Below are 15,284 nucleotides of genomic sequence, written 5' to 3' on the forward strand. Positions count from 1 at the left end.
GACGACTGGCGTAATAGTCGGCAGAGAGCGACACGACAGCCCCCGGCCGGGTCAACGCATGCGCAATTCGCACCCCGTGCCCAACCCTATTTTCCCCGACCACCCTTACCGCGAGACCGTGCTCTCGACTACCTGCCCTTTGCCATTCTCAAACGATTTCATATCAAAGTGCGTATTATCTTGCCGATACTCTCAAAGAATAATTTCCTTGCTCCTCTTACTCGCTGTTTCTTTGTGTCCTTTTCCATGTGGTATGATTATGGGGCTGGTGCACGCATTGCTATGTGACGATCGATTCATTAGGTTTCGGGGCACATGGAACGACGTGTTTCTTCGATCGACTGTCAAAACGGTACCACTGTTCCAATAGTTTAACTTTAACACTAGGGTTTTTCAACTTGATAAGTTTCGTATTTGATTAATACTTGTATTATTTTTTGCCAATGAGATGATCTCTTCATTCGTAAATGGTGTGTATAGACCGAGGCTTTCAAGTATAACAGCAATGAAACGTCGTCATGTTTTTATATTAAAATAACGAATATCGACTAAAATGTCACGATCTAATTATTGAGAAAGCTTCAACGGAGCTTGCGGCATATTCAATCCCTCGAACATCTTGAGAACAATAGGCATCGAAACGTGAGAACATTGTTACGAAATATATGCTGTTCGACAACTGCAAATGCAATATTCCAAGAATAAGAATCTCTGGTAACCAAGCAGGAAATCGTATCCAATGAAAAATAACCCTCCTACTAAGTGTTTCAATCTTTCACCCCTTATCGAGTTATCGAACGTGCACTTGAAAATTTGATAAGGAAGCATATGATTTTATGTATAATACATCGATATCATGCCCAGAATAAAAAATGAAACATCAGAAACCTTCAAGGTAGAAAAGCTACTTAATTTATCTGTTTGAGGGCAGTCTCGTATTTGCTTTGCATTTTAAGTTCTGTGACTTGTCTCTTTGATCTCGATTCTATCTAATATAATCATCTTTTTTTACTCCTTTAATTACCCTTTTTAATTATTTATTCTAAGTGTCACATCCCGCCAATGGTCAAAAACGTGGCAAGTGACGCTATAGCCATCTCGCGGTGAGAAGGTAGAACTAAAATTCTCCCAAGTTTGTCCTCGAATAGTTCCCCTTTCTAATGCTAGATGAAGCCATTTGTTTGTTTAATACTAAAATGACGGAATTAAGAGTTGAAAACTTATTTTCGTTCATATTTTAATATCACGATGCTTGTCCACTAATTTGTTTTTAGATATAATTAAAAATATATATATATTTGTACAACAAACAAATGGTGCCATCTAGTGTTGACAGTCCAAACTAGTTTCGCTACAAACTTGGGCGTTTTGCCACTGATGAAGCCACTAGTACTAAACCCCTCCCCCGTCCCCGTCCCTCTTAAAAATAAATAAAAATATCAATTTTTTAGAAGATAAAAGAACAAATTGTATGAAATTTATGATACGTAATATTTAGTAAATTTTATCAAAAATTTATATTTATATCGTTTGTAACAAATTGTAAAGAATAATTCCCATTCTTAACGGTAGATTGTGCTAGTGAATATTTATTACAATTGATTACGTTCGCATAAACTTATTAAATACATATGGCTGTGAGGAATTAATGAAATAAAATATAATTATATTTGTAATTAACATGAAGCAGACATAACTAAACATACGCGTCGAAGTAGTGTAATATTAGAAGTACGAAGGAAATATCGTTTCTCGAGATGAATACAATCATGGGACAAGAATATAATTATTAAGTAATAAATGGAGAATTACGAATTTATAATTACAAATCTATGATGAACGGGGAATGCCCGAGTTGTAAACAAATAACAAATACATCATGTTCGAGGCTTGTAAAGGACAGTTGTGGTCATACCAAATGTCGTATATGTTTATTATATGAGGAACAAGGATGCAAAATTTGTAGTAATGAACATTATATACAAAATATTGGGAATTATGGTAGGAAACAAAAATATTTCGTATATATAATATTAATTATATTTGCTTTTATTCCTAAATATAATTTCCAATAAGTTTGTCATAAATGCATTCCCTCATGTAAACAAAGTAGAGTATTCAAAATTTAATCACAAATAATTAATATCAGAATTACTCTCAAATCTTACAATACCAAATAAAGGTATACAGATGAAGTACTATTTATTTGTATTTCATTTGCAGATTGCATACAATCAACAAAAGGCACTGCAAATAATATTTCTGCCTTTGATAGAAATAGTGAATATAACGATGAAATAGTATTACCCTTAGAACTAGTTATTAATAAACATTCTAAATCCAAAACTACTAATTCTGAACTTGTTCCTAATGATTGTATAAACAACTCTGAGTTATATGATGAAAACTCATCTAATAAGAGAAAAGAAGCATATAATTTCAATGATGTTAAAAATGATGATAGTTCTAATAAGTTATATATTTCCAAGGTAGAAAATAATGATCTACCTTTACATGAGTATGCACATTCAAATGATAATTCTGCAATAGAACCATCATCTTATAGTAAAACACAAGAAATTTGTGATTTGGTATGTGTGGAAATTTATACATAATGTATAGGGAAAAACCAAAATATTATATCATAATTGTTTTATAGGAAATTAAGACAGAGTTTTCAAGTAATGAAAAATTAATAAAAGACAAATCTATAAAATCTTCCAACCGTACACATATTTCAATAATACCTGGAACACCAGAAAAATATAAATGTAATATTTGCAGTAAAATTTTTAGAAACAAAAAAGGAAAATGCTATCATGATGCTTGCTTAACAGGTGTTAAACCTTATAAGTGTTCCTTTTGTGATAGAACTTTTATTAAACGCTCTCATTTTGAATATCATGAAAGGGTTCACAGGGGGTATAAACCATTTAAGTGTAACCTTTGTGAGAAAGCATTTCCTCAAAGAAATAAACTCAATAGGCACATGTACTCGCATAATAGTAAGTTTCCATGACATAGTACAATTTTTTTTTAAGCCACAAATTTATTATGGATATAATGCTTTGAGAAATATTGATAGAAGTAAAAGTTAAATATAATTTTTAGAAGAAAAACAATTTGTATGTACTAAATGCAATAAAAGATATAGCAAACGAGATGATTTGAAAAATCACTTGGATGCACATAATGGTATAAAAAAGTATTCTTGTAAGGCATGTGAAAAAACATTTGGAATATTAACCAATTTAAAAAGACACCTAAAAACACATACAAGTAAGTATATGTATATAAGGGTAATCATAATCTAAAATTATGTTTCTTGACGAATAAAGACCCAAAAATAATTTTTTAACAGATGAAAGACCACACGTATGCGATCAATGTAGTAAAAGTTTTAAGGATAAATCTTTGTTAATACGCCATAAAAAAACACACGGAAAAGATCGTCCATTTTCGTGTGCACATTGTAATCGAGTTTTTTTATCGAAAAGTGAATTACGACGACACTTAACTGTACATTCAGGTATGTCACATTAGTAACATGTATTATTAATAATATGTAAAAATAATAATACATAAATTTTATTTTAGAGGAAAAACCATTTTCTTGTGAATATTGCCAAACTGTATTTAGGAGAAAAGATAATCTACATCGTCATATTAGACATCATCATCCAGATAATCCATTTTGTAATATCAATAATGTACAGGATACTGTATCTAATAGAAGTACTAGTTTAGAAAAAACCAAGCAAGTCAATTTGAAACAGAAACAAAAACCAAAAAAAGCACACAAAATGACTTCTAACTTGTTACCAAAAAGTTCAACTAAAGTATCAATGGTTTATGTAAGTTCTAGCGATCAAATCAATTCTAGATTAGATTCAATGGGTAATATTACACCTGTCATAAGAACTACAAGCGAAGTAAGTAATGCAGTTCCTGTTATTAATGGACCAATTAGTATTAAAAAACCAGAAGATAAGACTGATACTAGGAAAAAGACATTCACATATACAGAACCGATACCTCTCGCCGAGGCTGTAGTAATAAATAGACGGATCGAAGAAAAGTTGTATCCTCAAAACGTATCGAATCATAATTACTTTTTCCGAAATTGCTTAAATTGTACAGATAAATCATATTCCGATCACAGAAACGAAACGTCACGTACAAATCCTAATATAAAAAATGTTGGATATAAAACAATTCTCGATGAAAATTCATTTTCAGAGTCAGATTCAAGTTTACAAACGACTGTTCAATGCCACAATGAGGAAAAAACAAATTCATAATAAAAAAGATATCAGACTGAATATTGAAAATGACAATAAATATGTAGAAGATAATCTCATAAGAAGTATGTAATTAGGTTATAAATATTAATCGAAATTCGAATACAATATACATAATGGATTTTATAGTTGTGCAATTCATCAAGTAAACATACTTTGTTATTAAATCGACGAATCGCATGAATTTTCGTTTTCACTGGATAGTTTTTATACGAAACACTCATCAACTATACGAAGTTTACAATAAAAAATTAATAACAATAATTTAGTTATGGTAGTTGAAACAACCATTGAAAAAACAATTCACTGCCAAAAGATTCTAAACATTCAAACGAGGAGAAAAATACTGATATGTATACAATAAAAAGACATTGCAATTACATCATAATATTAATTTGTGCACCATTGTATTATTTTGAAGTATGGGTCAGAAAAATAAAGCTAGTAAAAGGAATATACTGGGTGTATTTAAAAAATAACAACATTAGAGAGAAAATGTATTAATTAATATTATATATAAAAAATTTTAGGTTTCATACAAGGGATCACTCTGAACATATTTGGAAAGATACATATACATAAGATTGAAGTATAATTGTTTTAAAAACACTATATCAATGAAATATAAAATATTTGCATACTTCTGCTTCAGAGTCGTACATTTAAAAGTAAATCTTAGTAACTAATGAATTAATTTTATTTATATTAAAATTATAAATGGCCTTCTTTACTTTGAATTTTGCTTTGTGACATGCCATGATAGTCTGTCCTGATAAAATTGTATAACTATTTGTGGACAAAGTAAATTTGCCTCTTTTGCAGTAACTAAATCTGTCTCTTCTATTCCTTTCCTGTCAACAAAACATAATAAAAATAATTTAAGTATCTCCAACTATGCCGATAGTAAAACAATACTAACCATTTCATTAAAAACATCAGCTCTCCGCTAGAATCTGTTACTCCAATAATTTTCTCAGGTTCTAATTCTCTTTTGAATCCATATATCTTATTCTCACAATCAACAGCTTTTGTTTTATTCATTGTAATATTATTAAACTTATATTCTGTGTTGCGGACTTATATTTTGTACATTAGTTACCTAGTAAACATCAATATATATATACAAATTCACAATGTGTCACAAATAATCATATAAAACTGTAGCATCAGGTATAAAAAAATGTATACATACACAAAATTATGTAAATTTAGAGCTATGATTATACTGGCATCTTGTTCATTCAAATGTTTAGGGGCACCCATTATATATATTTTCTGAAGTTCGTACAGAAAACTATTTAGTCGGTATTAATTTATATTTGTAGTACCTAATATATTTAACAATGATTTATATTTATGTAATAAATATTTTGACTGAATTTTGCACTTCATTTGGTTTTCGTCGATATCAAACCGAATAAGATGAAGGTTAAGTCTGTATTAAATACTTCGTTATAGGAAATTAAGGGTATAACGTCGAAGTGACTGCAGTATATTTCGACTCCTTGAAAATTAAATTGAAGTGAAATTTGTTAGTTCATCTTCACAATTATTGCAATAGATATAACAGACTACTGTTAACATTAACGATTAGCAAAGTTGTATCTTCGATTTATAATTTAATTACTAACAACTGTTATTTTTACAACAAACTATAATTTTTATATCAATTTACTTCGTATTGTAAGTTTAAGATTTCTTCGAATAATGTAATGTTTTGATATTAAATATTTTACATAAAGTGTTATTCAGTAACAAATTTTCTATCGAGTAGCTTTTGTACTCGAAACTTAAAATACAGAAAATATAACTTTATTGAATGCATGTCTTATATTTCATTATAAACATTGCATATTAATTTACTTATAAATGGAGATATAAACAATAAATATTGGTATACATGAATTTTATTTAGTTATTCATATTTAGTTCTGTTTATCCACGATTCGCATTTCCGGCGCTGTATTATTGATATTTATTATATATACATTGCGTTAAAAGAAAACATAATTACGAACGTATATTGTTCTTGTTAGTAATTAAAATTCATATATCAAACAGTTTAATTAATTGAAGATTATTAAATAGTTTATTTAACCATGTTGTGTACTATTTAAAATAGTTACGAGTAAGTACTCGATGTTACTGATAAAAGTTTTTTTTCTATTATGAACAACTGGAATACGTTAAAAGACGTACAATTTCGTATAAAACATTTTTTTAAATGATAGTTATTACAAATAATTGAAAGAATCCCTAAAGAAATGTTAAAATAATAGAAGTGTAAGCTGTGCGCATGCTTGTATTATTCGTATCGTACTGCGCATCTGGGGTTTACATAAGTGTTTGAAAGGAGCAGTAATCGATTGTACGACGTGCGCGTATCCATTTCTCGCATCACGTAGTGAGGTTCTTCCTGTTTGGTGTAGTGAAAGGTACTCCATTCCGAAATTATCCGAAATGGTTAAAATGGAACATGATGTAAGTAAATAATTACATTAATATGCGTATATATTTTTTGTACTTAAAGAATGAGTAGAAAATAAGAACGTTGGTATGCATTCTGAATCGATGTTCATTTTTCTTTTGTATATATATATATATATATATATATGTACGTATCATTTCAACGTCCATGTCTAGTTAAAGGTAATTTCATTTATCATCAGAATTTATATTATTTATAAATTCGTTCAAGTTTTATTATTTACAATTTATTTATGGTCGACATCATCTTTCTATTTTGAGGAATGACGCGTCAATTTGTTTTGCCTCGATGTTAATATATCGGAAAAAGTACGTTTCGAAATCTGATATTCCCTAAAATTGAGATATACTTTTTTAAAGGTTATGTATTAAATACTTTTAAGTAAACGATATACTTGTTACACGTCTAGCAAGTACTGTTCGGTTATGGCGTGGCGTACCCTGACGCTACGCCATTTATGAACAGTTTCGAAAACTTCTGTTCAAACATTTTATGGATACAATATATTTAATATATACATTTAACAGTGATTTTACGACATAAATCAAACTTTCATAGATTTGTATATTTACGATCGTGTAACGTGTTCATGTTATCTTAATACGTAAACTTCATATTATATTAATTTTAACGTTTAATATATCTTTTACTATTTTAAGAAATTGTTTTCTATACTATTGTTGTACAATACTATTGTATTGTATTCTATACTATTGTAAGAAACTGCATTTTCCTTCCATGAAATATTTTGGTGTTGCAGGATGGCAAAAATGAACCCGAACATGTTAGGAAATTATTTATCGGTGGTTTGGACTACAGAACTACAGACGACTCTTTAAAAAAACATTTCGAAAAATGGGGGGAAATTGTGGATGTAGTTGTAATGAAAGATCCAAAAACCAAACGGTCCAGAGGATTTGGTTTCATTACCTACTCACGTGCTCACATGGTGGATGATGCTCAGAGTGCCAGGTTTGTATACATAAAGTAAACTTAAATTTATTCCTTGATTTAAATTAATAACAAGTCATTCTTATATACATAATTACAGGCCTCATAGAGTAGATGGACGCGTAGTTGAACCTAAGAGAGCTGTGCCTAGGCAAGAAATTGGTAGACCAGAAGCTGGTGCAACAGTAAAAAAATTATTCGTTGGTGGTCTAAAAGATGACCACGAAGAAGAGGACCTTAGGCAATATTTTCAGAGTTACGGTAGCATAAATTCAATCAGTATCGTCACGGACAAAGAAACTGGGAAAAAGCGCGGCTTCGGTTTCGTCGAATTCGACGATTACGATCCCGTCGATAAAATTTGCCTGCAACGTAATCATCAAATACGCGGCAAACATGTCGACGTGAAAAAGGTAAATAAAAAATTATACGTAAAAAGAAAGGTATTATTATGTTATAAACTTACTAAATTATTTTATACGTTTATTACAGGCTTTAAGTAGAGCGGAGATGGCCTCCGCGTCTGGTGGCGGTGGTAGCGGTGGTGGCAGTAGCAGAGGAGGGCAAAACGTGGGAAGAGGACCTCGTGGTGGTAATCAAGGAGGTGGTGGTAACTGGGGAGGACGAGGAAGTGGCGGCGGTGGAGATTGGAATAACGGTGGTAATCAGGGTGGTTATGGTGGAGGTAATCAAGGAGGTTGGGGAGGTAACGGCCCGTGGGAGAATCAGAATCAAGGTAAAGGTTCGCAGAAAAATAAACTTTTCCAGCCTTCCTAAATATTACGCGTTGTATTAGACAAAATTTTGAACACGCTTCAATAAACATTTTCAAGGAGGTGGATGGGGTGGTCAAGGAGGTCAGGGCGGATATAACAGCGGCGGAAACTGGAGTAACGATAACTTCGGAGGAGGTTATCAACAAGGCTATGGCGGTGGTCCAGTTCGGAATAACTTCAACTCTGGAGGAAGACCTGCTCCCTATGGTATTAATATGGGTCCTAGTGGCCGACAATCTGGAGATTCGAGATGGCAATCACCCTTTGGTGGACAAGGTTGCTTCTGTCCTTCTCAAAAGCCAACGCGTTTATTGCGCACCTTGAGCAACTACCTTAAAATTGTATTACTTTTTATAATACAATGTTGATTGCATTGTGATATGTACCATCTATAAGATTATTATGGGTAATAATTTTACGGAGTTGCGCAAGGAGCGTTCATCTTAAATATTACCGTTTAATATGCAACTGGTTTTATAATGCTGTGCAGAGTATAGATATTTTATCACAGGAGGTGGGATAAATAATGTGTTTATACAAGTAGTTATGCAGTATGATATGGTTAAGTTCTACTTACATCATTATAGCGAGTGTTAACATAGAGTCAAGGCATATGGCGCGATGTTGCAGAAAGAAGAAGCGCCTTTGTCCATTTTTCTATTCTATTGTAATTTCTTTATTATAAGCATAAGTATCTGTGCCATTCGCTTTTTTTTTATAGAGCAACAAGCAAAAGACTTCCATAACAAAAGTTTCACATTTTCTTAGTACAGTTACGATCACGAATATTATATTATCAGTACGCAATTATTTAATATCTTACTGTTACGTTTTACTAATTTCATAATTTTTGTTTATATTTCTAGGCCCAATGGGTGGTGGCAATTCTGGTGGAGGCGGTGGCGGTGGTTATGGTAATCAAGGTGGCTACGGCGGTAGTTCAATTGGGGGTGGAAACATGGGGGGAGGAGGCGGTGGCGGTGGAAGAAGATACTAAAGCACTTTACTCATGGACACTCCCTCACTTGGTAAGCATAATTTTATTATAATTCTTCCTACTTCATCTGGGACTATTAAAATGATGTACATTTTTATCGTATACACAAACTATAATATTACGTATGTCATGTGGATCACCATTATTCGGTTATACGAACGAGGATTACGCGAAAATTTATTTTACACTATAAAAACATTTCTGTCTCAAGTGGAGTTATCTAGAAGTGGTACAACAGAGGAAAGGTGTTAGAAAAAAGAATTAGTAGCTTTTAGTATTGCTATTAGTAAAACGTATATTTTTTGTATACATCAGGCAGCATTAATTCGTTCTGTTTGACGAGAACGTGACACGTCAAACACATATTCCTTTTTTGTTGGAAAACTTCTAGTTTTTACGTGGATGGCGCATTCAATTGCATTAGCAATGGCAAATTAATATTGGGAAATATTTTAACTCTACCGTTTCATCCGCGTGGTAACTATAAGGTTGCCAAGGAAGGAGTAGAGGTATTGCGAAATGATCCATGTGCCCCTCAAACGGTACGAATTAGAAAGCCTAAAATCAGAAAGGGCCGCGAGCTTTCTATTATGGTTTCATTTGATGTTATCAAATTGGCCACCGTTAGTGTTTATCGTCTATTATTGGCGCGAGGTTGTTGCGTTTCATCCTAGATTTGTTAGAGGGCTTCAAGTTAGAGGAGCGTGTCAGCGAATCTAAAGTTTGACTTATCATAGTGTTGGTATGTCTCTATTTAGTTAAATTTTCTTGATATTTTTAAGTAATTAATTAACGACACTTAAGATTTTAAATTGTAAACGAATTAGATTAGTTGGATTAGGATTTTAGGATATTCTTCTAATTAGGCCATCACAGTTGAGAACAACCTTCGTGTCTCTCTGACTTAAGACCCTCTAGCATAAATCCATGGAGCCAGGTGTATTGGCAGAGTTGGCAAGTTTTAATTCCGATTGTTTTTTACGTAAAAATGTTCGACGAATTACGATTGAAACCTAGAATGTTATTCATTCTGGTGTGGAGCAACTGTGATACATATTTTTCAGTTACCTTTAACGAATATTTCTAAAAAAAATGTTTTCAATTATACATTTACTATGTACTTATTAAACCTGCAAGAGAACCACGTAAATGAAGAGAGATTGAATGGAATTTCGTAGATAGATAGAGAACGGACAAATAGTTCGGAAATTTGGGAGTATTATATAGTGTATGATACTTAGCCAAAAATTTATAGATTTTTACAGTTTGAGTATTTCCAATCATCTGAACTAATAGATTTATGACTTTTGAACCTCAGGTGAACCTTCTACTTGTCTTCTAGTCGCCAGTACTTCTGTACTGTTTAGTATTGGAGCAGGCAGGGCTATAAGGCTAGAGACAAGACCAGGCAGGACAATCAGGATACAGGACAGAGAAGCGTCATCTCTTAGATCACAGTGAGGGAGGCTTTGCTTGTATTTCTTTTGGTATCTAGCACCTACCATATATATTTTACATACTCTACCATTTATGTAAAAATATTGCATCACAATCTTCTAGACTGTGCTTGCACATATCGTGTAGCACATATGATATCCGACAACAAAAAGTAAATAATTATTAACATTTAACTGGCGTCACCGTTAGAAAACAAGAAAGAGACTCATTAATTTGATCATTCGATTGCTGTGTCTAGGGATACATGCGTGCCATCCAAATATTGAAGTATGTAATACTTTGCTACATTCGCTTCTATATCATCTCCAAAAATGATTACAGACATAGGATTATGCAATAGACGTTGGAGAGCACGATTGTTTCTCTAATTTAGTAAAATGTATTGAATTAGCGGTCCATGTAAGAATCTAGGTTTTACTACGTTGATGCAGACTTTTATTTCATATTATGAAAGGTGATTCTTATGTAGACCAAAAATCTCAGGATAACACAAGAAACGCATGAAAAAGTGTCAATATGAAATGAATCAATGAATTTAAAAAAAGAAAAGAAATCAGATAGCACGAATATCAGTTAGCATTTTTGTAGGTTACCTAGATTAACTAATTTTTATTTTTTAAGTTGTAATGTTCAAAGAGTTAGCTAATAAAAATGACCAGAACCTTTTCCATGTCACTCTTTAATTTATATATACAAATTTCAGTAGTATCGATTAAGTGTGAGGTACAAGAACCGTCGATGAGGTAAAAGAATAGGGAAGCATAGTTGTCTAGATCGATAAGGGCACATCTAATTGATATATAAGGACATTATTGACAAGTCTCAAATACTATGTATAATAGAACAACATATTTGTATCCTCTGCCAACTGTGTAGTCGATGAAAGCACTATTAAGGGCTTCATATTTATATGTATTCACAGTATTAAATAATTTGTACATAATGAAAACCTGTGACCAATTTTGTATAGTTCTAATAATATGTAAGGTTTAAGGTATATGGATTTATGAATGAAGGGATACGTTCAATTGGATACACTTTATATGTCCATTGTAAATTACATATCCGAAAAGTATCGGAAATGCAATATATTTGTAAAAATACGAACTTTCGTTAGTAATCTTTTCTAATAACGATGACAGAACATACGAAACGGAAATAATTTTATGTTTAAGGATTGCTTTTTGTAAAAGTAATATTATTTCGAAATCGTGGTCAATGAGAAATAAATCGAATAACATTAAATCTTTAATAGTGTATATGACACCCTTATTATTTGCGAAAATAGAGACGATATATATTTCTCGATGGATGAAACTATTCATTATTTAGTTTTTCTTCGTATCCCTCTTAATTAAATCCACTTTTGAAAGGTAAAACAATTAATCGGTGTTCTACAAAATAATAATAAATAATTTATTAATCATACATTCATTAATATTTTGTTGTGCGTATATCTTGTTTAAAATTGATTTTTTTAATTTTCACACAAGTTTATTTTAGCTCATCACACCGTTACTTTTCAAGATAATAGACTAATTCGTAAAATTTTATTTTCTTATAGTAAGTTTAGCGCGATTGTTAGGTAGTAAAGTTAAAAAGTAACAATTAATTAGACAGGTAGAGTCTTCTTTTGTGAGAATACACAATCGACATCCAAGAGTAGCCTAGCTAGATTAATCTGGCAGATATTCGGTGTTGAAAGTTACTAGTAAAAGTGGAAAATGAAGGAAGAAACTAAAAACGGGCAGGTAGCAGAGCAAAAGGATTCTGAACTACGCAGCGAGCTAGGCTTTGCTAGGCTTCTTGCTAGCCTCTGTTGTACAACCGCAGGTAGGAATATTAGATTGATTTGTTTAGATATAGGGCCATGAATGGCAGAGTGTGCATGATATAATGTTTTATAATGTTTCTCCTGAATTCTGTTGTTAACTTAACAAATATTTCTTTTAATTTAGACAAGGTTAAAGCAAAAGTTGAAGCTATAATTATCTTTAACATACTATCGGTCAATTTTGTCCTGTCTCGTGAAGTTGGATATTCTGGTTTATACTTTATGTGATACTAGGACAGGAACGGATAGTATATCATGTGATGCTTTCATTATTAATAATTTCTACAGCTTCCAAGTACATATTAAAAATGTGCAACATATTAAATAATAATAAAGATCAATTTTGGCTTACATATAAAATATATGAGAAGATAGTAATTATTTTTATTTTACTTCTTGTGTATTAATTGCTATTTCGTTTTCATTAATTTCTGGTTTACCATTTGGGCTGGTACTCCCAGAGCGCTCTGTGTCACAACTGCCATTATCAGTCAGTCACCATGGGAGGTAAGTTAAAGTAAGTCAATTAATTTCTTCAACCCTTTAAAACTAGGGAAATTTTACTATTAAGATTTTACCATTTACGAAACTAATGACTTTGTTTAATACACGATTGAAATCAATGTTTAAAGAGATTAATTTAGCAAACATAAGACTGAAGAGAATGCATATAGTGATTTACTTCTTTAATTGATCTATATAAAATATAACTCTAGTATGCATTTTATACAGTACTTTTAGTGTTGTAATGTTGATAATATTACGAAAAAGTTACTATTTTATTGTAAATTATTATTTCTAGGATTCCAGTTATAAATATTATTTATATCTCTGATAGGTAAGAATGTGTAACTAATTATGCAAATTAATTTTTCAGCAGTGTAACGTTAATGTTCAGTTATTTTTTTACGAAATGTAATAAACTTTATACATTTTCTACACATACCATTGTTTTTTTTTCAGAACCCCTAATATATTTCTAACATCGTGTTATGATATTATTTATACCCAATGTTTCTAATCAAATAATGATAAAAATGACGAGAGACGACGAAATATTTGGAATTTGTCAGAAATCAATATTAAAAATGAAGTTTGTATTCTTCTTGGATTGTATCTTATAGATTACAATTAGAATGTAATATTATCATTATTAAAAATTAGGAATTGTCCCTTGAGTTATTGTAAGTTCTAGTGATGTCATTTTCAATATCTATATAGATCGATAAAACAGATAATCGTAGGCGTTATATTGAATTTCTTTACCATCATGCCATGGTAAACACTTTCGATAACAGAAATTAGTTAGGCCATCTATTGGTACAAGTTGAAACTGTTATACACTTGACCATATTACCGTTAGTAGGACAAATAATAGTTACGATCAGCTTGATCCGTTGATAGCTAGATGGCTATATATACCTTGCTAATCCTTTGCACTCGTTAGGTAATTTCTAATCGTCAGGGGATTTTACGACTCAAAAGTGACGATTTTTATTTACGTTTAATTCAATTGAACGTCAGCGTTGATGTCAATATGGATTCCTAAGTTTCTTGTATATTCTTCTATGAAATGTAAAATCGTACACTTTGAAATAGCAGTCACATTTTTTATCTCTTTAGCCACGACTATGATTCTGATTTGTTTTTAGGGATGAATCGAGGATGACTTTTATACTGAAAAAATAAAATACAAAATCTGTAAAGAAAGTCAAGTATCCTTTCGTCTCTGGTCCGTATTCCTCCTCTCCCTAGATAATTACAACGATTAATTACATTAGGACACACGCAAATATTGGGGATTAATAAAAGCGACCATTTTTTTTTTTTTTCGTCGACCAAATCAATCATCCTCTTTCGGTTTCCTGGCGAATGATAAACTTGTATTCGATTCGAGACCCTATCGACGTGTGTTTATCAACTGCGGCTCGTATTAATAGCGACAATTGCATCCGTCATCAGAACTAACGAATCGCTGGATGCGTAATAACCGTAATACGGACAATAGAGATCGCAATAAAAGGAATTAGGAGGTAGCTTGAGGTAGAGAGCTGGACACGCGCACGCGTCGTCCTCGACGAATCCCCGTTGGTCCTTCTCTAATTACATTGATTTCTGTCTCGTCTCCCATTGGTTCGCAGCTCGACTACCATTATACCGCCTCCGCGGTGAGTCAATTATGCCAGGTAATATTCACGCAAACATGAAACAATCGAGATTATCCTCCCAACGCAGATGAGGTCGGAATTCATCGCTATGGAAACAACTGTTGGGATACGAATTCTTCTCACTCGTCCATTGTTATTAACATTAAACGCACTGGCACTTTACATATAGCTATTCTCGCCATAAGCGATCATTTGACACCTTACGAAATAAACCTTGATTTTTCGAAGGAAATTCTAAACTTAAAAAAGGAAATTTAATATTAGAAAAGGAATATAGACATCTGATCATTACTCTCTGACTCTCGGTATAG

At 31.9% G+C, this 15,284-nt stretch overlaps 2 protein-coding genes across 5 annotated transcripts; both read left to right on the forward strand.

Moving 5' to 3' along the window:
* The first annotated feature begins 1,418 nt into the window (after nt 1–1,418).
* LOC128889967 (zinc finger protein 782-like) lies at nt 1,419–5,021 on the forward strand. The gene is made up of 6 exons (XM_054148049.1): nt 1,419–2,001; nt 2,224–2,591; nt 2,660–3,005; nt 3,112–3,279; nt 3,362–3,529; nt 3,598–5,021. Exons 1-6 carry the CDS (start codon nt 1,833–1,835, stop codon nt 4,299–4,301), a joined length of 1,923 nt encoding a protein of 640 aa, XP_054004024.1. The 5' UTR covers nt 1,419–1,832; the 3' UTR covers nt 4,302–5,021.
* A 1,611-nt stretch (nt 5,022–6,632) lies between these two features.
* On the forward strand, nt 6,633–13,744 carry LOC128889971 (heterogeneous nuclear ribonucleoprotein A1, A2/B1 homolog). 4 transcript variants are annotated; one of them, XM_054148059.1, is made up of 7 exons: nt 6,633–6,782; nt 7,550–7,761; nt 7,841–8,153; nt 8,233–8,482; nt 8,574–8,792; nt 9,383–9,544; nt 13,267–13,744. In XM_054148059.1, the coding sequence occupies exons 1-6, from the start codon at nt 6,762–6,764 to the stop codon at nt 9,511–9,513; spliced, it is 1,146 nt and encodes a 381-aa protein (XP_054004034.1). In that variant the 5' UTR covers nt 6,633–6,761; the 3' UTR covers nt 9,514–9,544; nt 13,267–13,744. The 4 variants fall into 4 exon arrangements, with proteins under 4 accessions (XP_054004034.1, XP_054004033.1, XP_054004036.1 ...); XM_054148058.1 differs by lacking the exon at nt 13,267–13,744 and adding an exon at nt 10,832–11,639; XM_054148061.1 differs by lacking the exon at nt 13,267–13,744 and adding an exon at nt 10,832–11,639 and having other exon boundaries at nt 6,634–6,782; nt 8,574–8,723.
* The last annotated feature ends 1,540 nt before the right edge of the window (nt 13,745–15,284 follow it).

This window comes from Hylaeus anthracinus, unplaced genomic scaffold (assembly GCF_026225885.1).
Source record: "Hylaeus anthracinus isolate JK02 unplaced genomic scaffold, UHH_iyHylAnth1.0_haploid 12000, whole genome shotgun sequence".
Classification (NCBI taxonomy): Eukaryota; Metazoa; Arthropoda; class Insecta; order Hymenoptera; family Colletidae; genus Hylaeus; species Hylaeus anthracinus.

What these genes read in the sequence shown, in the direction of transcription:
- LOC128889967 (XM_054148049.1), top strand. Translation starts at nt 1,833, where the DNA reads ATGATGAACGGGGAATGCCCGAGTTGTAAACAAATAACAAATACATCA. An exon ending in ACACCTAAAAACACATACAA is followed by an intron (nt 3,280 to 3,361) that starts GTAAGTATATGT and finishes ATTTTTTAACAG; the next exon opens with ATGAAAGACCACACGTATGC. An exon ending in ACACTTAACTGTACATTCAG is followed by an intron (nt 3,530 to 3,597) that starts GTATGTCACATT and finishes ATTTTATTTTAG; the next exon opens with AGGAAAAACCATTTTCTTGT.
- LOC128889971 (XM_054148059.1), top strand. Translation starts at nt 6,762, where the DNA reads ATGGTTAAAATGGAACATGAT. An exon ending in TGGTTAAAATGGAACATGAT is followed by an intron (nt 6,783 to 7,549) that starts GTAAGTAAATAA and finishes TTGGTGTTGCAG; the next exon opens with GATGGCAAAAATGAACCCGA. An exon ending in GATGATGCTCAGAGTGCCAG is followed by an intron (nt 7,762 to 7,840) that starts GTTTGTATACAT and finishes ACATAATTACAG; the next exon opens with GCCTCATAGAGTAGATGGAC.